Source organism: Ascaphus truei, chromosome 4 (assembly GCF_040206685.1).
Source record: "Ascaphus truei isolate aAscTru1 chromosome 4, aAscTru1.hap1, whole genome shotgun sequence".
NCBI lineage: Eukaryota > Metazoa > Chordata > Amphibia > Anura > Ascaphidae > Ascaphus > Ascaphus truei.
In genome coordinates, this window is record NC_134486.1 from 325149793 (window position 1) to 325174051 (window position 24259).

At 38.6% G+C, this 24259-nt stretch overlaps 1 protein-coding gene across 1 annotated transcript in view; it reads right to left on the reverse strand.

The window, feature by feature from the left end:
* Nucleotides 1-1956: 1956 nt before the first annotated feature.
* Nucleotides 1957-24259, reverse strand: part of LOC142493649 (CD109 antigen-like) — a 98233-nt gene continuing 75930 nt past the window's right edge. The window contains exons 23-33 of the mRNA XM_075598013.1: nucleotides 24056-24232; nucleotides 21726-21807; nucleotides 19866-20097; nucleotides 18178-18349; nucleotides 16274-16461; nucleotides 15080-15235; nucleotides 14915-14980; nucleotides 14506-14642; nucleotides 13912-14056; nucleotides 5060-5162; nucleotides 1957-2558 (exon numbers count right to left, since the gene is read on the reverse strand). Coding sequence (XP_075454128.1) covers nucleotides 2362-2558; nucleotides 5060-5162; nucleotides 13912-14056; nucleotides 14506-14642; nucleotides 14915-14980; nucleotides 15080-15235; nucleotides 16274-16461; nucleotides 18178-18349; nucleotides 19866-20097; nucleotides 21726-21807; nucleotides 24056-24232 — 1655 coding nt within the window. The 3' untranslated portion in view covers nucleotides 1957-2361. The remainder of the gene's footprint in view (nucleotides 2559-5059; nucleotides 5163-13911; nucleotides 14057-14505; nucleotides 14643-14914; nucleotides 14981-15079; nucleotides 15236-16273; nucleotides 16462-18177; nucleotides 18350-19865; nucleotides 20098-21725; nucleotides 21808-24055; nucleotides 24233-24259) is intronic.

Consider the following 24259-nt stretch of genomic DNA (forward strand, 5'->3'; position numbering starts at 1 on the left):
TCATATCCAGTATCAGTAATACATATTAGTGTTGTATCGGGTAGTACTTTTTTTTTTTTAAACGGGTAACGGGTAACCGGGCAAAATTAATTGTTCTACCCAACCGGGTACCCGGTTACCTGAATAGAACTTACCTGCAGGGTGGAGGAAGGCCGCGGCAACATTTTGGAAGACCAGCAGAGGTCCTGTGGAGGTGACAGCATCAGAAGTATGTATTAAGCCAGTGTGGGAGCAGCAGGAATCCATTACACAGCAGATAGCAGTATGAGTCGGGGAACCACGTGTCCGGAGCAGGATTCCCCGACTCACACTGCTACTGTATATTCTGTGTAATAGATTCCTGCTGCTCCCACGCCAGCTGAATACACACTTCTGATGCTGCCAGTGCCACAGGACCTGCTGCTCTTCCTAGATGCCGCTGCGGTCTTCCTCACGGGCTTCCTCACCTTCTGTCGCTGGCTGCAGATAAATGATGTGATGTATTTTCAGCTACACTGACATTACTCGGTGCCGGGTATTACCTGGCACCGGGCCCACTTCTCAGTTGCTGGGTCCGGGTAATGTCCAGGTAACTGGGAAAGGCGCCGAGTAAGCCGGGTACCGGCTAATTCCGGGTACTCGGTACATCATTAATACATATACATGATTGAATTTATGCAATTTTGACGGGTGCCTTTTAGCTTCCTCGACAATCAGAGGATAAAAACATGAAGTACATGTACTAACTACAATAATAAATAAATAGAATCTCAGATTATTTTGTTAATTTTTTTTCCATGGCAGCACATAATCATAATAGTTTATTAGAGTCATTTTTTATGAGGAGCAGAAAAGCAATATTAATACTGAGAGTTAAGATAAAGTTAATAATGGAATCCAGTGGGATTCAAATCCCAGTGTCAACTCCATAGACAAGTCACTTTATCTTCCAATACTACACTGAACTCTGGTGCGCACAGAATTCTGCAGGCACAATATAGCACTGCACCGAAGAGCTTGAAATATATACTTTTATTGTGCCTGTGTCAATGATATATAGGCAATTATTCATTAAAGTATGATAGTGCTGATTGTGCACTACTACACCAATCCTCCCAATTACTACAATTGGAGTTTCCGTGTATCCGTTTCTGATTGTCAGTACAGGCATACCCCGGTTTAAGGACACTCACTTTAAGTACACTCGCGAGTAAGTACATCTTGCTCAATAGGCAAACGGCAGCTCACGCATGCGCCTGTCAGTATGTCCTGAACAGCAATATCGGCTCCCTACCTGTACCAAAGCTGTGCGCAAGCAGGGACAGTATAGAGCCTGTTACACATGCGTTATTTACATCAGTTATGCCCATATATGATGATTGCAGTACAGTACATGCATCGATAAGTGGGGAAAAGGTAGTGCTTCACTTTAAGTACATTTTCGCTTTACATACATGCTCCGGTCCCATTGCGTACGTTAATGCGGGGTATGCCTGTATGTTATTTAATTAACACCCATAAGTTATTTGTCAAGGGGCACAACAAGTTGGCATTGGTCTTCACACTCATAGTCAGTATGATTATTAACAGGCCATGTTTTCTCCCTAATGTTGTGTAAATTCCGGTCATGTGGTAATTTACCAATATGAGCTAATACTAGCTTTTGCTTGATTGGATCAGGAAATGTTTTTATACAGTGGTGTGTAGGCCACATCAAATTGATACCTATTTTAACAACAGGTACACTAATGTTCCACCCCAAGAGTTACAAGAATCTGAAAGCATTCAGCATTATAAAATATGCTTTTAAGCCTAACTCCAAATATCATAATAATAAATATCAAATGAACCCCTCAGCTCATATCAATTACCTTATGAAAGGACACAGAAATATTATGTCACACTATATCACAGTGAAGGGAACATGTAAAATATTTTCGGGGAGTGATGGGGGTTGAATAATCTGGACACAAAAACTTTAGACCTTTAAGATGTGGTTTAATTATATAAGATATGCATTACGATTCACTTAATATACCATCTTAAAGTAATAGAAGGAAGAATCAGGTGAAACAATCAGCTGCAGAAGCCAAATGCAGTCTCTCCACATGATGGAGTGAAAATTGCTTGCGAATCACACAATAACGTTGCTTTATTTTTAAGCTCTTTGTAATATATTGATAGATATGTATAACAATGCTTTTTAATGGTAATAAATATACAGAGGTCATATCCCTCTCATTGGGCTACCTGTTAAAGTTGTTTTTACTTAATGCTAGCAATTACAGTAATGATGTTTTCCATACAGCAAAATACTGTGTGATTAATTTCTTTTTTTTTTAGGTTTTTTTTTTTTTTTTTTTTTACAAAAATAGATCAGTGCTACAAAAGATAATAAATGAACAGTACGCAGAACCAAATCATCACGACTTTGGGTGAGCTAGCACTAGTAAGAGTAGTAATGGTTTGGTCTTTTGCAGGGACATTGGATTTACACAGAGTACAGTTCACTCCACAGAAATCACAAGAGGAGATAGTTCTCATTGTCATTGAATTATATGTTCTTGTTGCTGTGTTTCCTGAAACAAAGTAAGATTTACATTAAAATGTGGAAACATTTTTTTTTTTTTATTATTAAAGATCAATAATAACTGACACCAAGTAAATCACAAGCTGTTGCTAGGCAGAAATACAGCAAATATAATAAACAACGGCTGCAGATCCTGCAAATCCAAAATACTCCTGTTAAAGTCCATGATTTTTATAGAGAGTGAAGAAATCCAAATTATACTTCTAAATTTCCAAAATTGTCCCATAATTAGCTGGCAACAAACTCCCTTTAAAAGCTTAGTGATAAAATATTAAGTTAATTAGAAAAAGATAACATCTAAATGATTATGTTGTCTGATCACATTTAAAAGGATATAAATATTGATCTTAATTGCATTATCTTTCATTTATCAGATAATTGAACAAAAATATTTCTTACACATGCATTAAATGTTCTTTCCTTTAAATGCAGATATCATGTCAATTTTTCTATTACACTTTTATATTTGTGGTTCTCTTTAATCTAAAAAGCAATAAGGATTGTGTACATCATCGTGAATAATGATTAGCAAACCTGTCCCAGTTCACTTCAAGAAATGAGTACTGTCTCAATTTATTGCAAACATTCAGAACATTTGATAGTTTGAAAATATATTCACCACTATTGGTCAACTGTGTTTGCAAAATATTACCAAAAGTCGGGATCAGGGTACCTACAGTATCTAACGAAGATATTTTGTAACCAGTAGCAAATGTCTAGCAAATTCCAAAACTTGTGGATTGGTTTGGTCCATGTCTAATCATTTCACATCACATACAGTATGATTTCTGTAGTATTGCAAAACTGGTAAATTGTGAGAACTGTGTGAGTAAATGGCAATATCACCCAAAAAGTATTCATTAAAATGTACCCCCGACTACAAACTAGGAATTTAATGTGATCTTTAAATGTGATATACAAAAATACAATGCAAATGAGTAACTATTGCAAAGTATTTACATGCTGTTCAATATATTGTGAAATAGGAAGTAACAGTCACCATTTTATTTCACCAGCTGGTGAGATGTATAGTTCAGCGATGCCCAACTCCAGTCCTCAAGGACCCCACAGGTTTTAAGGATATTTCCTGATTCAGCATAGGTGACCAAGTCAGTGGCTCAGTCATTTTGACTGTACTCCTCCCTGTGCTGAAGCATGGACATTCTTAAAACATGACCCGTTGCAGGTTCTTGAGGACTGGAGTTTGGAGCCACTGAGTTATGTCCTGCCATAAGTAGAATGTTACCAGTGGTGTATTTATAAGGGAGGCAGTGCTCTATCTTGCTATTATTATAGAGAGGAGAAGAAAGGACAAAGTCCAAAATATTAGAAATATCTATCTCCTTAACACTGGTTAACTAACCTACAGTATTATATTTCTGCAAGAACACTGAAAAGACAAACTTGATACCCTCTACAATTCAATATGCCGTTTTGTTCTCCGATGCAACTACAAAACACATCACTGCAAAATTGTCAAATAACTAGATTGGTCATTACTTGAGTCTAGGCGCAAAGTTCATTACTCTTGTCTTGCCTTCAAATATTTTCTGGGCAAGCTACCTGTCTATCTGAACAAGCTCCTGACCCCTACCACATGCAGCACTTATCATCCGAGATCTGACTCCAAAAGACTGTTCATGGTCCTAAGGTTCAGCAAAGTATCTGGCCGCTCCTCCTCTTACCGTGCACCCCAAAACTGGAACATTCTACCGCAGACTCTCACAGCCACCACCATTCTAAATTCTTTCAAAACTAAGGCTATCTCACATTTTAATCTGGGCTGTAACTGTTACATACGCCTATAATATATATTATCTCTAACTGTGCATGCAATGTCTTGTAATGTAATACTGTAATGTACTTGTAATACTGTAATGTACTTGTAATACTGTAATGTATACCCTGTTTAGTAATGTAGCTATGTATTTGTAACCATGTATTATTTGTCATCTTAACTCTATGCCCAGGACAAACTTGAAAATGAGAGGTAACTCTCAATGTATTACTTCCTGGTAAAACATTTTATAAATAAATAAATTGGGTCTTATCTCAAACCTATGGGGCCTATGCTATAAGTGTTCATAAAAAAATTGCCAGGCCATTTAAATCGCCTTTTTTTTTTTTTTTGCAACGTTGCTATGATGGTGTTCAGAAAGCCTCGATTACCTGTGACACACCCAAATCGGGTAAGTAGCCGGTGGTGTGAAGATCGCCTCTCTGAAAAGGCTTTACCTAGCGATTTCTTTCAGCTGTAGAGAGCTGCCCCGAGAGAGCCGCCTCTCCCTGTGCAAATCCCGCCTGATATTAATGTTTTTTAATATACATTTTATGACTAGTGTAGGTGAGCAGGGGGTCGCCGGAGCAGAACCGCGTTGATTTGAGGTCCGGGGACCCCCTGCTTCCTGAGATACAAGCCTCGTTATAGGGTGCCGGTATCTCTTTCATATTCCTGCCTAAACTCAAGGTAAACTTTTGCTCAGCACTTACTTGGGTTATAGTAATCAGAAATGGTGATCACTGCATCTTGAGAACCTGCTACTTTTGCATTACGAACCATAGGAATAGTTACACAAACCTCTGTTGCATCCATCTAAAAAGTAAGAAAAAACACATGATTACACCTGAAACACATTACACTTTCAAAAAGTTGTGCATTACTCAAATATGACTCGCATCATACTGTATGCTATAAAATGAATCACTCTGCCTTATCTCCTTTAGTCCTTCAAATGTTAATACTAGACAGGTGAAACATGAGTATCCTGAAAGGGCAGTGTTGCAGAGCCAATGCAGAGGCACAATCTGTGCTATTGATAATTCAGCACTTCTTGATAGATGAATCAGGAGAATATTATCACATACACAAACAGCGGCTATAATTGGTAGAGTGAGTACCCCTGATGGGTTAAAGTCCTATGAGAGAATTAGCAAACCTGACAGTTGTAGACAGGCAGTAAAATCCTATCTCAATAAACAGACTGGTGACCCCCTGCCCGACAGTGAGGTCGGTATTGGAGATAAGATTGATTAAGTAAATGGGGTACTCACAATCTCCCAAAGATCCACATACAGACGACACAACGAGTATTCTAAGGCTTGCCTTAAACTAGCCCGGTTACATGCTGGGTACATGCTGGGTGTAACCTGGCTTGTTTTAGGCAAGTTTAAGGCATTTCTGCATTGACTAATGACCCATCGGATTAACACCGCAGGGGTCCCTGGCAGTCCCATTCAGTTTGAATGGGACTGCCAGGGACCCCCACTGTTAATCTGATGGGCCATTAGTCAATGCAGAAATGCCTTAAACTTGCCTTAAACACAACCCAGCATGTACCCAGCATGTACCTGGGTCTTTTTGGCGATTGCCACTGGTTTGTGTTAGAATAACCGTCGGCACTACAGTATCTCTTGTTTGCCCTCCAGGCAGACCTATCATCTCGTGTATTGGATCTTTGGGAGATGGTTTATCCAGGTACGTCTACTTCTTTCTTCAGCCCTAAGTACAATCACTACCTTCATACTTAAAAGACACCACGGATCTTCTAATAGCCACTAAAGATATCACATGGGTTAAGAATTACATTTGGGTGACACTAGATTTCACATCGTTATATACAATTATAGATCACTCTTAAGGTATTTTAGCTATTAATCACTTTTTACAGTTATCCAATTTATGCACTGCACAGAGCACTTTGTTTATTAGACTCCATTCTTTTAGAACACAATTACTTTCTATTTGATACACAATTCTTTCTTCAAACATGAGGCACAGCAATGGGCACATCTTTTGCACCTTCTTATGCAAACTTATTCATGGGCTACTGGGAATCAATTTATATTTTTGGTGATAGTAATAAATATCGGGATCATATTATTTTTTACCGTCGTTATATTGATGATTTGATTTTCATTTGGCAGGGTGATACCGAGACCTTGTTACTTTTTATAGACAGTCTGGATCACAATAATTTCAACATTAAGTTCACTAACTCATATCACAAACATCATATGAATTTATTGTATCCTCTTCTGTATGTGGACATGCATTGCACATACAGATCGATATTTATCGTAAACACAATGCCCGCAACTCCTTCCTCAGAGCCAACAGTGGACATCCAAAACCACTGTTAAAAGGGATCCCCAAAGGACAATTCTTAAGACTTTGTCGCAATTGTTCAGATAGAGAGACTTTTCTTTTGCAAGCTGAAGATTGAAAATTAAGATTTATGTCCAGATGGTACAAGAAAGACAATGTCGAACAAGCTTTTCAGAGTGCGTTGGAGACAAATAGATTTGATTTATTATCATCTATACAAAATAAAAAAGGTGAGAAAAAATTCTGAGAAATATACAGATGATTCTACACCATGGTTTATTACATTACATGGTTTATTTATTACAGCAAACAAGCAAATTCAATAAGATCAAATATTGAAAAACATTGGGCTGTTTTACAGATGGACATTGATTAAAAAAATTATACAAAATCGGCTCCTACATTTGTCTATAAGAAGGCAAAAACAATTGGAAATCATCTATCTTCAAGCTTGTTCAAATCACTTGTTCAACATATTACTAGTCCATTACAATCGACAGGTTTCAAATAATGTGGTAACTGCAACATGTGTAGGTATGCAACTCCTTTGGCCAAAATTCGATGTCATTACACAGGAAACAGATATAGAATTAAAACACAAATGACATGTATTGTAACTCAAATTTGGTTATATATTTATTAAATATTATGCGGCAGTACTGTATGTTGGGAGGACAATCAGACCCTTACGAGTAAGGATTGCTGAGCAGCTCAGATCTATTAAAAATTCTGATGTTAAATATCCTGTCTACAGACATTTTGCTGGGTGCCCCCAGGGCTCTCTTGACACTTTTTTATTCAGTGCACTAGAGTTTATTCCAGGTCCAATTAGAGGAAGCAACCATGAAGCAACATTAAATTGCAGAGAAATGTTTTGGATATACATGCTAGGATCTCTCCACCCATGAGGTATGAACACTGACTGGGAGTGGAAACATTTTTTGATTTAGTTCCTTTTGTAACCGGACAATTCTTACTGCCAACACCACTATTACCAACAGTATGTTCTTTATGCTGTGTTTTGTATGCTATGTGTTGTCAGAAATATTTCCATACTGTTTATTTGTCCAGGGCTTCTGTATGACGTACGTTGTGCTATAATAATGAATCCCTGGATAATGCTCATATGTGCTGTTGACATTTAATGTGAAATATTATATAGCATTGAGTGCTAGGAACTAATGTTTATGTATTGGCTGCTACTGCGTTTATGTTTGCCTTGTTTTGTTGTTCTCGAAATTCATTTGAATTCTCCATATTATGTTTGTTACACTTTTATAGTGTTTATGGTATGGATTGTGAAGATTGGATATGAGGGGTGTGGCTCAAGCTATATGAAAGTGAGCTATCATCACCATCATTTTGTCTGTTTGCTTGTATGTATGTAAGTTGCGTGCAGGGAGAATGTGCAGTGCATCGCTCCTGGCAAAAGACCAACCCCCAATAATTCTCGGGCTCTCAGAGAAAGTTGTTTCAAAGTGATTCTCACAGTTTGTGGGAATACTGAGAAAGGCACCACTTCCCTTATCTAGCAGCTGCGAAGTGTTTACTCCTTAGTCAGGAATCCACAAGACCCAGATATAAGCAGAAATATATAGAGTAAAGGTTAGCTAGCTTGGATAAGGTTTTTTTTTTTTTGCATTATTTGTATAATTTCTGTATTTTTCCATTTTCTAAGCCAGCCCCCCTAAGGGCATACTGCGCACAAGGACTGTGATAAAATGTACTGTCAGTTTTCATTTTGTCAGAGAAAACTTGCTTGATCTCTTTCCTTGTGTACACACGTATGCAGTAAAACTCACCTAATTATTTTGAACCCCTTTGATTTATTGATATTATTTTACGCACTTTCACAAGATAATGTCATGCAGAGATAATGTTATTAGACACTGTATGATGACTTGATACCCAGTCGTGCGTGTGTCCATACAATATCCAATATGGCTATTGAAGGTTGATACAATTTAAATTGTGAGTGTCATTTATGACATCCCTTTCAATCATAGTTATACACACAATGTAACAATTTAATTACCTTTACTTGCCATACTGTATATGATATATTGTAACTTCTCTTTTTAAATTGTCTATTGAGAATGTATCCTCTATATCAGGCCTGCACAACTCCAGTCCTCGAGGGCCGCAAACAAGCCAGGGTTTCAGGATATCCCTACTTCAGCACAGCTGGCTCAATTAGTGGCTCAGTCATACTGAGCCATACTGAGTCATACTGAGCCACCAGTCATACTGAGCCACTAATTGAGCCAGCTGTGCTGAAGTAGGGATATCCTGAAAACCTGGCCTGTTTGCAGCCCTTGAGGACTGGAGTTGTGCAGGCCTACTCTATATGCTTCAATCCCTTTTGTTTTGTATTATATTCAGGTTTATTATTAGACAAATATTCCTACGGGCCATTGTTTTCATCCTGTATTTTATGTATCTATATTGACATTATTGTCTCATTTTTTTCTTTATTCCAATTGGTTTGTACAATTTTTTTTTCTTCAGTTTTATTTTCCCATGTATGTGGATAATTTCTTTTTTAAATTACATTATTTACTTTTGTCATATTCTAGTTATGTTGTCCGCCCACATGGAGGGGTCGCTTGACACTGCGGAACCAGGTTTTGCTTCTGCCGTTGTTGATGCTGGCAGGTGTGTACAGCGCACCCTCCCCTTGTGGTGAGCTAATTAACAGATGAGAGGAACAGGATGATTTACTCTTTGACAAAGTGCACCAGCACGAAAAACGAGATTCTTTTGCCCATTTGTTATGTCCGTATGCCACTTAATTAATAAATAGTTGTTTTAACCTTTTTGTGCCTCGGCCCATTCCTGCAGTGCACTGCTATTTTTCATCATTGGATGTTTTCTTTGCCTCTTCAAATGTTAATGATCACCAAATTTTCCAGATTTTTTTGCCCTTTGAGATCATGATACCACATTAAAGTTTGAATTTTTTCTGATTGTGACAGAATTTGGAAGGTATATTTAGTATTAATTTCAAAAGTGAACAGTCATACAGTAGCAGTCAATTGATGTAGTCAAAGTAGTCAAAGAAAAACAAAAACGGTTACAAGTACAGCATTCCAAAATGTATACACCAGTGCCCCACTAATACGGCGGGTTCCGTTTTGAGGGCCTGCTGTAAAGCGATAATCGCCGTAAAGCGGAACTGGCTATTTTCGCTATGTGCGCATGCGCAGAACGTCAATTCGCCATTCTGCGCATGCAAAAACTCGGCACGGCCCCCCACTCTGCACATGGGCTACCACGGCATGGTCCGCTCTGCGCATGCGCAACTCCGGCCTGTTCTGCGCATGCGCAGACATGGTGGCCCCCTTCTCTGTAGCGGCGGATCGCCAAAAAGCAGGGTGCCGAAAAGCGGGACTCCAAGAAGCGGGGCCTTCCTGTTTGTACAAAGGATTTGATTCACTATTAGTGAAAACTATGAATGTAGCCAGCTTTATCTTACTAACAACGCAGAATATGACAGAGCTTCCATTGGATACAATGGGGGTGATAACGTAGAATGTCACAACATATCACTACTTATTTTACAAGTAGTGATACCCTTCTGTGCTGCATCATAAACGTTTCCCACAAAATAATTTTGTTCTTGTAAATTCGAGGTAAGATTTTCAAAATGTGTGAACTCCAAAAGTTACATATGCATTTTATGTATGTATTACTTGTTTAATATACTCTAATTTGACTGCTTACAAAATAATGCAGATGCTAAGCAATTACTGAGCTGTTTACTTCTGCCTATTGTTGATTAAAGATCTAGGTAAATAAATACTGAATGTGACTAGTTTTTTCTTTGTTGCTATTCCATTGGGTGGAGGTGGAATAATGGATATAATTTAGGAGGAACAGTAAAATATTAATGGAAAAGGAATTCCTCTGTTGGTGACTAAGGACTTGAAATTACTAGTAGTATATTGTTATATTGTGAATTATGATTTTTTTCTCCATATTATTGCAATTGGTAATTTTGAAGATTAGAGAACTGGTTAATGGTAAAAGTAATCTACTGTTACACAGGAATGCAACACATTGGGGGCAATGTGTCTACACAGAGAAAATGTCAGGTCTATGTACTAAGCGTCACAGACAGACTTTTTTGGCGCACAAATCTAATTTTAAATTGTGCTTGTGTGTGACTATGTATGAACCTGACATTTCTGAATCTGTGCCAACAGCGTCAAAAATTAGATTTTTGGGGGTGTTATGGCGCTTATAAATGGATTGTGCTGTGTGCAAAAATGTTAATGATATATATTCTGCACACCAAAAAAAGAAGAAAGTGCATCAAAATTCTCCAAGTAAATCCTAAAATGTCTGATTATAATGTAAGCTCAGGTTTAAGTTATTATGTGTCAGACGAAAATGTATTTGATGTAGCATAGATGTTTTGTTATAGAGCTTGAGCAGAAGAAGGTGAACCGGGGCACTACGGATTTTCCAAAACTAATTTATTGAGCCAAATTTTCGACGTTTTGGCCGATGCAACAGCCATTTTCAAGTGTAACTGGCCTTGTCAGTTACACTTGATAAAGGCCGTTGCATCAGCCGAAACGTTGTAAATTTGGCTCAATAAATTCGTTTTGGAAAATCCGTAGTGCCCCGATTCACCTTCTTCTGCTGACTATGGATTGTAGACAGTTATTCCCTGAACCAGGAGCACTAGTAATTGTATACATTTTATTTTTTATGGTGTGCAGCATAGATCTGTTATATCGTTATATACTGTAGGTTAACATAATGTACTATTTTCACAGTATAATATTACATTGATAATTGATGTAGCAGGGTAGTACTCCGCACATCTAGGGGGAGCTGATGCAACTCCTCGGACTCTTAGGCAGAGGTGCGGTGGCCATGCTGGAACTCACACAGGACTAGAGGGGGAGGATATCCTGTGGGGGAATAGGATATTCTCTGGACACTAGATTGTGTGCTGTTGTTATTAGTGTACTGCTGTATATGTATCAGGAGGGACCTGCCGGTAAATAGTATTGTTTATCATTGCTGTGTTGTAGTTATTGCTGTATGTTCCTGTGAGGAGTCATCCCGCCTACGCTGGGATCTCCATTGGTGGAGGCGCTGCACTCCGCACCCCCAAGCTCCCAATCAACGGAGGCCCAGGCCTTCTGTGAGGAAATGAAGAGGAAAGATCCGGTGCAACAGCAAACAGCCAAATTACGTCAGATCCACAGTTGAATGCATTAGCTTTAATGGTATGGACACACACAGGTAAAGACAGCCTTCTGTGAGCCTGCAGGTTAGCACCACAACGTAGCATGCAAATCTCCCTTGGGGGGGGGGGGGAATAGGTATTACATTTATATTTACCAACACTAGTTATAAATATGAATTATGCAGCATATGTAAAAAAACCTCCATGCACACAACGCACATTTTATGAAGACTTGTACTACTTTTAAGCACTCCAAATCAATTTAAACGTGATCTTAGTACCTTGGCTCTGTAGTCTTATTGCACCATACAATTTTTTGCTAGTATCTGTTTAAAATGTAAAGTAAATAATATCACTTGTGAGCATAATCACATCTCAGACTCCTCCGCAAACCTGCCTTTCACCATTATTTCTTACCGTACAATGCTTGCACTGCAGTCATGGATTATGCGTAATGACAATACTCACCATTCTCCATGATCTTTTAGCATACAATTTAGCCACTACCAGCTTCACATTGCAAAGCCAGTAACCAAGCTCATACTGATAAGACCCAAAAGGTAATGTAGCCATGACTGGTTTCTTGGTACCAGTCTGCCCTCACTAGCAGTAAGCCATGATAAGAGCAAGCCTGCCTGTAATAATCATGGGTTTTCCCCACTCCCTGCAGTACAATTGAGTGATAGGGGCAGGAGTTGGAACTAGGCCTGAGTATATCCAATCCTGGATCAGACCTGGTGCCCTCCTCCTGGTTGTACTTAAGGGGCATTGCCACCCAAATTCAGTATATGCTTGGGAGTACTGACCCAATAAAACCGTTCCTGTTGCTTCCTGCCCAGTGTGTGATCTTACTGGGGAAGGAGAGGGAGTATTTCTATCGTAGGAGATCGCCTCCATACACCTGGAGCCTGCGGCAGAAGTAGTCGCTGCACTGCTAGAGAACCATGTGGGGTATGTACCCCAGAAACCTGTCCTGTTGTGTTCCCACAACCATCGCAGGACGACTCAGCCCTCCTGCTTACCAACAGGAAGCATGCACCAAACACGCTGTAACGGCAGAGCCTCCCATTGGGTGGGGGAAACAACGTTACAGTCAAAACAACTATTTGAGTAGATTAACTGGCTGTGCACTTCTTTAACCCAGGCTGTGCCGAAAAAGTGGTGTAATACAGCAGGCAAAAGCTTATAGGGGTCCATGTTAAAATGGACAAGAAGCAAAAAGTGACATACCGAGTGCTCATTTGCATGTCATTATCCAAAATTCATGGCTGCAGTGGAAGTGGTTCTGTATGTTTATTTGCTGTCCACAGAACAGTGGAAGGTTTAGGTCCCTTTTTACACACCATATCTTCTTTTGAGTCTGGTTTAAAATGTAAAGAACACTTCCTTATGTTAAAGGCAGTGTATTAACCAGGAAGGTATATGCCATGCGGCAGCAAAATGGCTTTATTCATTGATTCTAATAGATGCAAAGTGAAAATACCATCTAGTCCAAAATTGTTTTGATACCTCATAACCCTTGAAACATAAAAGAAACTAGGTCAAAATATTGACTAATTGAAGAGTGAACACCATTTGCAAAGGAACCTTCATGCTAATTGTTCTCCATTTGACATCTTTCCCTCCACTGACCTGTATTATTTCTGTAAACTGTACTCTGCTTCGCACTGATCACTACTCTGAATTTTCTGTAGCCTTGACTCTCCTCATTGGCAAATCGTGTACATTAAAACCATTTCTCATCTCAAAATCATATTCCCTCTACTCAGACTGTTTCATCCCTCTCACGCCTAAGCTGGGCTAAAGTTATTCGGCATTCCTTCATTAGAAATCCCTTCTCTGTTGCTCTAACACTATTATTTCAATTACTAAACAACATCCTTTTTCTTCCCTCATTAATGCTCACTGATATACATTTGAAAACGTCCCAAAATAAATCCCAGATTTCCCTTATTTAGAAATGACAAAATGCTTGTTATTTCAAAATTGTTATACTGTTTCTTTTTTTGTTATTTCAAGAAACGTAAAACTTACCGAATCAAAGTAAAGGTATACTTTGTCATCTTTTTTTTCCACCATTTTAAGTAACCCACTTATGGGAATTCCCTCTGGGTCCAGTGTGAATCCACTAAGAAATCCAACGTCTAACAGAACCATGCCACTCTGACCTCCCGGGTGGCTATTAAAAGAAAAACATCATGCACAGTAAATAAGCAGTTTAGATACTTCATCCGTAAATATTTAAACTACTGTAGCTGAGAGAGATTAAATAAGTCAGTATAAATCAAATGGGCAAATGTTTATGCTATGAAAATTTTCTACTGTAACAAAATACAGCCAACATAGAAAAAGGATCAATAATAGAAGCAAAATAGGGGTATGTGAGAAATAGGAGGTGTTACGAAAAGTAAAATAAAAGTCTTAAGTCTGTGTGCACAAATACTCGCAGTTTGCTCAATAAAATCCCAGAACTCATTGCAACAAAAAAACAAATATAGAATACAGGATTAATGACACTATAATGTCAACCGCTATAATAAGGACTCCTACAGTATACTGTATATGGAAAGACAGCAGGATGCTGAAGTGTATAAGAAAAGGTATTGGCAGCATGAAGATATGTTTTACCTTGTGCATACTTTTACAGACAGTCTTTCAATGTTGTTTTTGTCTTCTTTTACTGTGACATCTAATTGAAATGCTTCCGGGATCAGTACATTTCTTTTACGCCTGGAGGATGCTTTTTGGTTATACATGATATTAAGCTGTAGTATGAAATGGATAAATGTCAGTGCAAATACTGTGATTTCTATCAATTACTGCAACACAGAGCTGAAATGTGAGATATAGTGCCACTGCCATTCTCACACTTTCTTCAGAATTTGTATGGAAATGAAGACATGGAAGGTTATTAAAGGATTTGTTAAACCAAATCCAGAGAGGATACTGTAAGTGTTCATGGGAAAAAGGATGTGCAGAAAACAGTTAAGGCTTTATATTTTTGGCATATACTATTTAGAATGTATTTAGAACGCACCTGGAAAATAGCTAATCCTCTTCCTACTGCAGAAACATTGATTGAGAGAGGCTGGGAAACTTTAATCTAAAATTCAAAAATAGACAACAATTATACTGTGATTCATTGTTTTTTTTTTTTTTTTTAGTAATTCTGAACAGCATCAATACAACTTGAGATTTTTACCTGCTGACTTTGTAGCACCAAAAGATTTTCAGGGTTGATCTGAAAGGTTTTTGGTGCAAATGAACCTGGCCCAGTAACTTTCACTGTTAAAGCAGTGTCAGCAGTAGAAGCAACTGCGGCAAACTGGGATAAAGCCTGCAGAGCCATTATGGTATCCTGTGGAAAGCAAAGAATACATCAGGGCTTTTGAAGGACAAAATGTATTTATATACTGTATAAACAACAATAAAGAATTTTGCTTTGAATTTAAAAAAAATATATGATATATCTACACCGTTAGTAAAGTTCAACCCCGTTATAACGCGATCCATTACAACGCGAATCCGTTTATAGCGCGATGCAAGCGTAGCTCCCAATTTTCGTATTTATGAATACTTTACAACACCATTATTGGTACAGTGGCGACACAGTTTATCGCACTGCGGCCAGATCCGCAAGCCGGGAGATTTCCCGGCTTGCTAGTGGCCGCCCCTCGGCGTGCCGCGCGTCATAGACGCGCGGTCACGCGTCTTCGGGAGCGTGCGCCCCCTGCACGCACGCACGATCGCGGGACGGCGGCAGGGGGTTCCGGGGGACCCGGCGGACCCGGCAGCGGTAGGGAGAGCGCTCCGATCGGAGGGCGCTCTTCCGCTGCTTCGGCGCGCGCCCGTCACTCTCGGGCGCGCGCCAGGCTACTGCTGCGGCCAAGAACGGGCAAATGCTCGAATAAACTTGGCCGCAGCAGTATCTTAAATTGTACATTATTTCTAACGCGATCCGCTTATAGCGCGATGTGATTCTTTGGACCCCAAGCACAGCGTTATAAGGGGGTTGAGCTGTATTATAGTACCATTCCTAACAATGTCCTAATTTCTATATGATGTTTTTGTTGATCTTTCAAATAAAAAAATAAGTACCTTATCTTAAAAAAAAGGGCCATAACTTTTTCCCTTGAAAAAATTACCACAATTAGAAGAGTATGAAAATACAACATAATTAAAAAGTACAGATTTATTATTTTATTTCTTTAATATTAAACATTGTAATTTCTCAAAAGTAAAACCCACTGCCAGTTTTTATTTATTACACCCACTATATTTTAAGAACTGGATCAAATACTATGGACTCCTCTGTTTACGAAATCAAAACCCTACACAAGTGAGTAAGTCCTGTAGTTACTAATAAGAGGGTAAAGTTAGTGGAAAGGTTTGTAACCTGAGTTGATGAATATCCCCCAAGATGGTTCCTCTGTTGGCTGAGCCATTTCATGATAGGAATTCCTTGAGGGATCATGTTTTGTTTGTAGTGGGAAAGCAGTGCATAAGATGCGGTCTCAATATCTCTTGATTGTGGCTGCCAGTAGTTTTGTGTTTCAGAGGGCGAAGACCAATACTTTGCTCCCCCTAATGAAATGGAGATAGGTGAATAGGAATATATGCCAGTGAGTCACATTTTCAACGGTTAATATCAGTACATACAACTCATCTATTTTCTTTTAGTTTGGTTTTCAGGGGGGCCCATGAACTGGACTGCGGTACTGCAAAAAGAACGCCTCAGCTCACTAAGGCCCAGATCCCCCCCCAAAAAGGGCGCTTGTAAATGGAATTCAATTGATTTGGAATCCATGTTGTCTGTTTGTATCCATTTTGTTTCTCCACGCTCTATTCTGTAATGTTAGTTTGTAAGACTGTTAGAAATAATTGTTTGTAGTACATTTTGGGTACAAGACGAAGTCTGACCAAGGTTAAGATAAGAATATGGTGTGTACACCCAGGCTTTTATTTATACATTCTTTTTGTTGTTATACACAGCTCTCAGCATCCTAATCCTATCACTGCTTAATTGTAGTAGGTTCAATTAGTAGCTAGGAATTACTATATGAAACAAGTTTCTTAATAGATGCATCAGAACAGAAAATATATAGCCCAAGTCTTTTTTCCATTGTTAACCTGTAAATGCCTGTACTACCGTAACTGAAGTTTGGTATTGCAAACTGCCTCACGAGAGGCAAGAAACCTCACCGGCAATTATGTCACCATAATTATTGGAACCAAGAATTTGTATAATTACCCACTGGATAAACATTTATTTTCAGTGCTGGGAATAAAGGCATGCTACAGCTTAGCACTATTTTATGGAGGTGGGCCTAAACATATCTGCATCATCCATACAAAAATACTTATTGTGTTTTTTTACCACCACAAAATGACAATAATATTAACATTAATGGCACCAATTTAATTCCAGCTCAAGTTAAAGAACATCTATTTATCCTTGTTATTGTAACCACCACTATGTGATCACCATGGCCTTAATGGGGTTAATGGTGCGGACCTACATAGCGAGTAATGCTTTCCAATTACACAGGATTGGGGGTGAGTCAGCAGATGCTGAGCCCTGTCCTGTGTTGCCTGGGGAACAATAACATCACAAGAAGTATATAGGAAAAGGAAAAGGATTCTAGAGGTTAGGTTCCTGGGGGATAAGAGGAGAGGAGCCTCTGTGTACTGTATATAGTTAAGAAGTATGTTCCTTAGTGTATAGGATTTACCAGTCCCTGTTTATAATGATCTAGATAGGGACAGTGCCCTTTCAAGATAGGGTTCAGAGATATGGCCAAGGTGAATCCAATGGTTCACAGAAGAGGAGGGAGGCAGGCATGCCAAAAGGGGGCAGATCCCTGGTAGAAAGGGGGCAGTTATTTGTACTACAAAAGTAATTGGCGCCCATCATTTTCATCTTAGCTAATGTACATCATCGCCCAGCCGTACGGATCAAGCATTCTGAATAAAGTAAAGCTTTCTGATTAGCCAATAATAGAGACACTGATGTAAACTCCCTAGGAGCTGGGCAGGGAGGGTTACATTATGAAGATTGAATATAAGATATCAAAATCCAGAGTCATCCATCTTGTCCAGGGCACTAAGTCACAAAGCATACTGTAGTATACAACATTTTTTACAGATGAGCAGCACAGCCACAAACGTATGTGTCTTTAATTAATGGTTAGTTGCTTGGATCAGTGCTGTGTTGCATTATGGACTAAAACACTATATTAACTATTATCTATTAACACTCATTAAGGTGTCATGATTGATACACAATTTCTATGTACTTACCAATACTGTCTGCTCTTGAATTCAGCTGGGTAAGGGCTGAGTTTGCTTTGGTGCTATTGGCCAGAGATAGGGCATACACCACAACTGACAGGGTGTAGTTACTGGCAATTCCTTCATCAAACCTACCCTCAAGATATTGTGCAGCTTTAACAACCCTGGATGCATACATATTCTAAAACAAAGTGCAAAAAGTACAGTAACATATAAGTAAAATGTGGGTAAATGCAGATAACATGGCATTATCCTGTGGGATGACTGTGTGTGTGTGTGTGTGTGTGTGTGTGTGTGTGTGTGTGTGTGTGTGTGTGTGTGTGTGTGTGTGTGTGTGTGTGTGTGTGTGTGTGTGTGTGTGTGTGTGTGTGTGTGTGTGTGTGTGTGTGTGTGTGTGTGAGAAAGGTCCTGTTTCAGGACCGAAACGTCGGTTGTATGTGCCTTTTTTCAATACATCTATATTTGATATCTATCTGAGTGCTGTCTCGGTTCTTGCTGCGTGGTCTTGGACTCCTGGTCTGCCTGGTAAGGAATCTCCATTTATATATATATATATATATATATATATATATATATATATATATATATATATATGTAAAAAAAAAAAATATATATATATATATATACATAGCATCACTGTGATACCATCACTGTCCTCTAGGTGGTGGATCAGTGCAGTAAGGGACCTTTTCAGCTCTGAGAGTTGATCCCCTAGAGTAGCCAGCAGCAGCTGCTGCCTAATTGAGAAGGCTAAAATCCTGATTGCTCATGGAGTTTTGAATGAGGATGTGTTTTAAAAGACACAGGAAGGTTCTGAGTGACACGGAGAGTGAGAGATTGCTGTCCCAGAGAAGGGAACAGAGGAAGCGCTCCTTTGCTAAAGAAGGCTAGCACAGTTCCTTAGACCCGCTGGACGGTGGTCGCGGGGACTGCCTGGGTCATTAATCCCAGGAAGGAGAAGGAAGGACGAGAGACCATGCTGAAGCAGGGATATCCTGTCCTTGCCATTTGACTTGCAGAGGAGAGTTTCTCTGAGCTCACATGAGGCCGAGTGCTGGGCGCAAGGCCGTGCTGAAGCGGGGGCGTCTTCTCCAATGGACTAACAGATAAGAGAGACACTATATTGATGTGCTTAAGACTATTCATGTGCGCTGCATATGGTACAACATGTTTTAAGCTGGGAACCAGTAAAGTTGGCCAGCTGTCATTAAAAAGGGCTGAAGCAAAGTTGAGTTATTTTGCCTAAAGGGAATAGGTGTTCTTTTTATGTTTTGTTTTGACAAAAAGGGCCGGTGGGCCGGTTGGTGTATGATTTAAGCCATGTAAATAAACCCCATATAGAGAGAAACAGTGTTTCCTGCCTTAAATTAGGACTAAAAGAGACTGCAACGTGGTGTGGGCATCACTATATATATAACACGGCTATTTTAGCGTGTGTGTGTGTGTGTGTGTGTGTGTGTTTGTGTGTGTGTGTGTAACCCATAACTAAAACAAGGTTAGACATACTGTATTTGTGGTATTTCATAATGGAGACAGATACATCTGATTCTAATATTGGAAGCTTAACCAGGAGAGGGTATAAGAAACATGAAATTACTCTGAAAGGTGATATGGTTTTATTTTACTTTGTTATTGACCTGATTTTGTCTGTACAGTAGATTATTGACTGTAAAAGTCTCTTTACATGTTTTACTTACCCTAAAATGTTCATCTTCTAGGATTGAAGTCAGTATATAAGCAGTCAGGGTGATAGGGCCGTTCAGCCCACCCTGGAGTTCAGAATGAATTACACGCCCGGGCTCAGAGAATACGCCAGTGTTTGTATCCTGGTGCTGTACCAGCCAGTGAATTGTTTCTTGCAAAACGTTTGGACTTATAAAAATAAATGGCCGAGCCTGAAGGAAACATCTAAGCACAAACGCTGAGAGCCTAGAGATGAAGAAAAAGTACATTTATTACATAAAATAAACAATAAAGATGCAAAAAAATACACAATACCATAAACCTGATCTACCATTTACTGAGAGGGGAAGTGGCATAGAGGCTATTGGCTTTAGAGATCTTGGCTTTAGAAGGTGAGCTCTATTTCAATCTGTGTCACTTTGTGGCCTTATGACCACACACAAGTCTATTTATCTTTGTGTGTGGTGGGAACTATCGTAAGTGTGGGAACTAAAGGTTACAATCTTTGAGGCAGGTGCTTTGTGCCAGTAAAATGACTATGTTAACACTGTCAGAGCAGTGAAAGAAAATATATATATTAGTAGTTGTAGTATATATATCTGGTATATTTTCAGTGAATTACCACCCCGTCTTCTTAAGCGTAACTCCTTATTTGACATACATAGTTATACAAAAACAATAGGGCTATAAAATGCATTTACTTTTAGACTAAAAGGATAAACCAGTAGATAACAGAAATTAATCATAAAAATACTGTAAACTGACAAAACATTAATATTTCAGTGCATACTGACAGTCTGCGTATTATGAAGCTAGATAATTTGGACACGAGACTGCTCACAGAAAGATGTTCATCAGAAATTCAACATCTGCATGATAGATTACATAGTATGATACAGACTCAACTCAGACGAGTGGAATGTGAGTTACAGTAAGTTATAAATTAATATTCCAGTGAACATACCGCAATGTATAATCATGAATACAATTATACCCAGAATGTATGCTTTTAAACCTTTTTCTCCGAAAAAATATATTTTGCTTGTATTTAGCTTTGTTATTCATTTATACAGATGTACAGTAGCATGCAGTTTTAATCTCGTTGATGCATTAACGCTACCAAGTTATTAACACGTGATTTGCAGTGAGCACCATTTAAAACATGCATTACCCCCTAATGCACCTGATATTGAATAACCATGTTTTTTCTTGCATTTTTCAGAATAACCTGGGGTAAGAACACCTGCTACATCTGTAGTTCTACTTAATAATGCATCAGGATAAAATCCTTCCATCTCAATTAGTTATTACTTTACATGGTTACAGTTAGAGATGTGCAAAATGTATGCATGAATTCACAACCCATGTAAAATGTCCTTTTTAGTTGGCAAAAAAATTGATAGTCAGTCAGAGCTTGCAAGCGATTCACCAAGTATAAAGTCAATGTGCATTGTTATTCATTTAATGTGCTAACACTCTTCCATAGCCTGAGGGGAGATGATGTATAGGGGTGGGATAGGGTGGGACAGGGTGATAGAGGAGGGGGAGAGTGAGAGAGATTAAGAGGAGATTTAAGTAGATTACCCATTGATTTATATACCTCACAAAACACTCCTCTATACAATATCTGGAGACATAACTGTTAACACACCTGGTATACCTAGATATGCTAATTTGAATATGAAAAGTATATTAAAAAGGCTTCAATTTAATGCTTGGTGATTTGATTGTGATTCACACTCTCACTGAGCTGACTGAGTATGTTGGGGAACTTGCAAATTGATGGCAGAAATGTGTAATTTCTGCAACAGTTTTCGAAATCTTCTTAAATATAAAATGCTGTTTTAATTTTAAAATGTACATGAAAAGCTTACCAAGTACTTCCAGAAGGATCCCAGTTTCCAAAAGCACTAAATGAACCATCATCTCTCTTGTAGGTTAATTCTCTTTGATAACCTACATTTAAAAAATAAAAAAAAACACATCAAAGACTTGATCATTTAAAAAATAACATTTTAAAGCATTGCTACTTTTTTATAATGTAAATATATGTACAGTATGACAATTATACAAAAAATTCAGAAGTACGTAATTTTTTTTATATATACAGTATGTGTACAACAACTGAAATGATACGTTCAGCAAAAAACAAAAGCACATTTAAAGTAAAGTCAGAATAAGGGCAGGACTCACTGTGTTGTGTTAAACCAGTGAAAATACGGTAATAGTGTGTTTACTTAAACAGAAATGGTGTTATTTTCCCTGAATTAATTCCAGATTAGTCACCAAATAGACAAAAGTACTACTAGCCACTTCCCTTTATTGGGGTTATCTATCAAATATTCTGTACTAAACTGGCACTGGTAGAACCATAATATCTTGATTAAAATGTTAAAACCATCAGTTCAGCAGAAAAGATACTTTGATATATTGGGGCTTATTCTTGCAGCTCTGAGTGTTTTGGCATGTTCAGAAGAAGAGGAATGAAATCTTAGAAAAAACGGTATTCTCTAGTGCAAAACGCATCTATAAAAAGGGAGGAGGATCTCTCTCGATTTTTATACACTGACATAACAGGAGATCTTTCTAAATAGCAACTACGTGTGCTAATGGCAGCTACAGTAGTTATATGCAAAACAGTCATGTGAACTGATAGTCATGTTAAATTATAAAGTAATTGGTCAACCATACATGTTCCATGGTCACTGTCATTGATTCCCTTGTTTTGTTTTTATTTAGAAATGTATATTTCAGGCAGTATTTAAGAGCTGAAACTCTGGGAATGAAATAAATAATAGTGTCAGAATGAAACATAATTGTGCTATGGGACATCTGTGTGAAAGCTCAATTTGTGTTCAACAAGCCATACATGAAGTTTAAAAATGTGAAGTATTTCAGGTGGTGTTGTCACACAAGGCAAAAAAAACAAAAGATAAACTCGATCAACTTGTTACCGAAAATATAAGGAGTGTAAGACAATAATGTAAGCAACGTGGGTGCAATGTGTGGTTAGATAAATGTCAGAACAAATTGGAGAGCAAAGATATGTCCATCAAAAGAAAATCACTTATATGCACACCACTCTGCATCCACAAAACACACACCAGCAGCCCTCCTCTACACCCACTGCAGCCCCCCTCTACACCCACTGCAGCCCCCTGTAAACCCACACACTGCAGATACACACCCCAACAAAACAATCTGCACCCCTCTTCCACCCACAAAACACACACTGAAGACACACACACTGCAGCCCCCCCCCTCTACACCCACAAAACACACACCAGACACACACCAACAAAACAGACTCTGCTGCCCCCTCTACAACCACAAAACACACCAACAGAAGACACACACCAATAAAACACTCTGCTGGCCCCCTTTACACCAACAAAACAAACAACAGACACACAGGCAGGGTGGGGGAGGAGTCAGTGCCTTGCTGCTGCGTCCTGTCCAATCACCTCTCCGTCTGAGTGCTGATCTCACTCTTTTTGAATGAAAACTGAAAGCTGATTGGTTGAAAAACATGGCAGGGTGCCAAAAATTCCGGGCCATTACTGATTGGATAATGCCCGGAATTTGAACCAATCAGAGAGCAGGGATTTTGATAATGCCCGGAATTTAACAACTTTAGCCTATAATTAATAGTAAAAGCAGGATCCATTATAGCTCTAATTGCAGTAGTTAAATACTGAAGCCACGTAAACGTGAGTATATTTATCAACAGCCGGTATTTATAGGCACTCTATCTGGGTTCTAAACTGTCTGGTATAACACTAGCTAGTCCCTACAGTGCATCAATAATAAGTGCAATAGTACTCAAAGGTTAAAAGAAGTGTCCCTAAGATATTGGACATACCTTTTCCCTCCAATTTGTTCTGTTCTCACACAAGATGTATCTTATAAGTGTGAGATTTGGGTCTTCCATTAAGCCTGACATATTTTGTTTGAAGAGGTAATCTAATCTACACATTACATTTGCTTGCATATTTTGATAAAGAAGATGGTCTTAAGTCCCAGGGTGGCACTTTTTTAGTAAAATATATATATTTTTAATGTTGCCAGTTTCTATTCAAGGCCACAGGAGAACTTCTGAACCATGTTGGACGTCATATTGAGAATATACTGTAGTCTATTGATTTCCTGAAGGTGTTATCGGTAATTTTCTTCAATATACTGTGTTATTTAAGTGGACACTTACCTTGTTCCATGTAACCGGTGGCTTTAGTCCTAATTTCTTCCTTTATCTGTTTAGTTTCTATTAAATATTGTAGCACATAGATGTTGGGAGCAAAGTTAATCATGTTTTGTTCTCCACAACCATATGGCATCTGTATCAGAGATGCAAGACCATCAATTGAAGGTCCAAGAAGATCCCCTGATGAAAACAAATATTGTATTAATT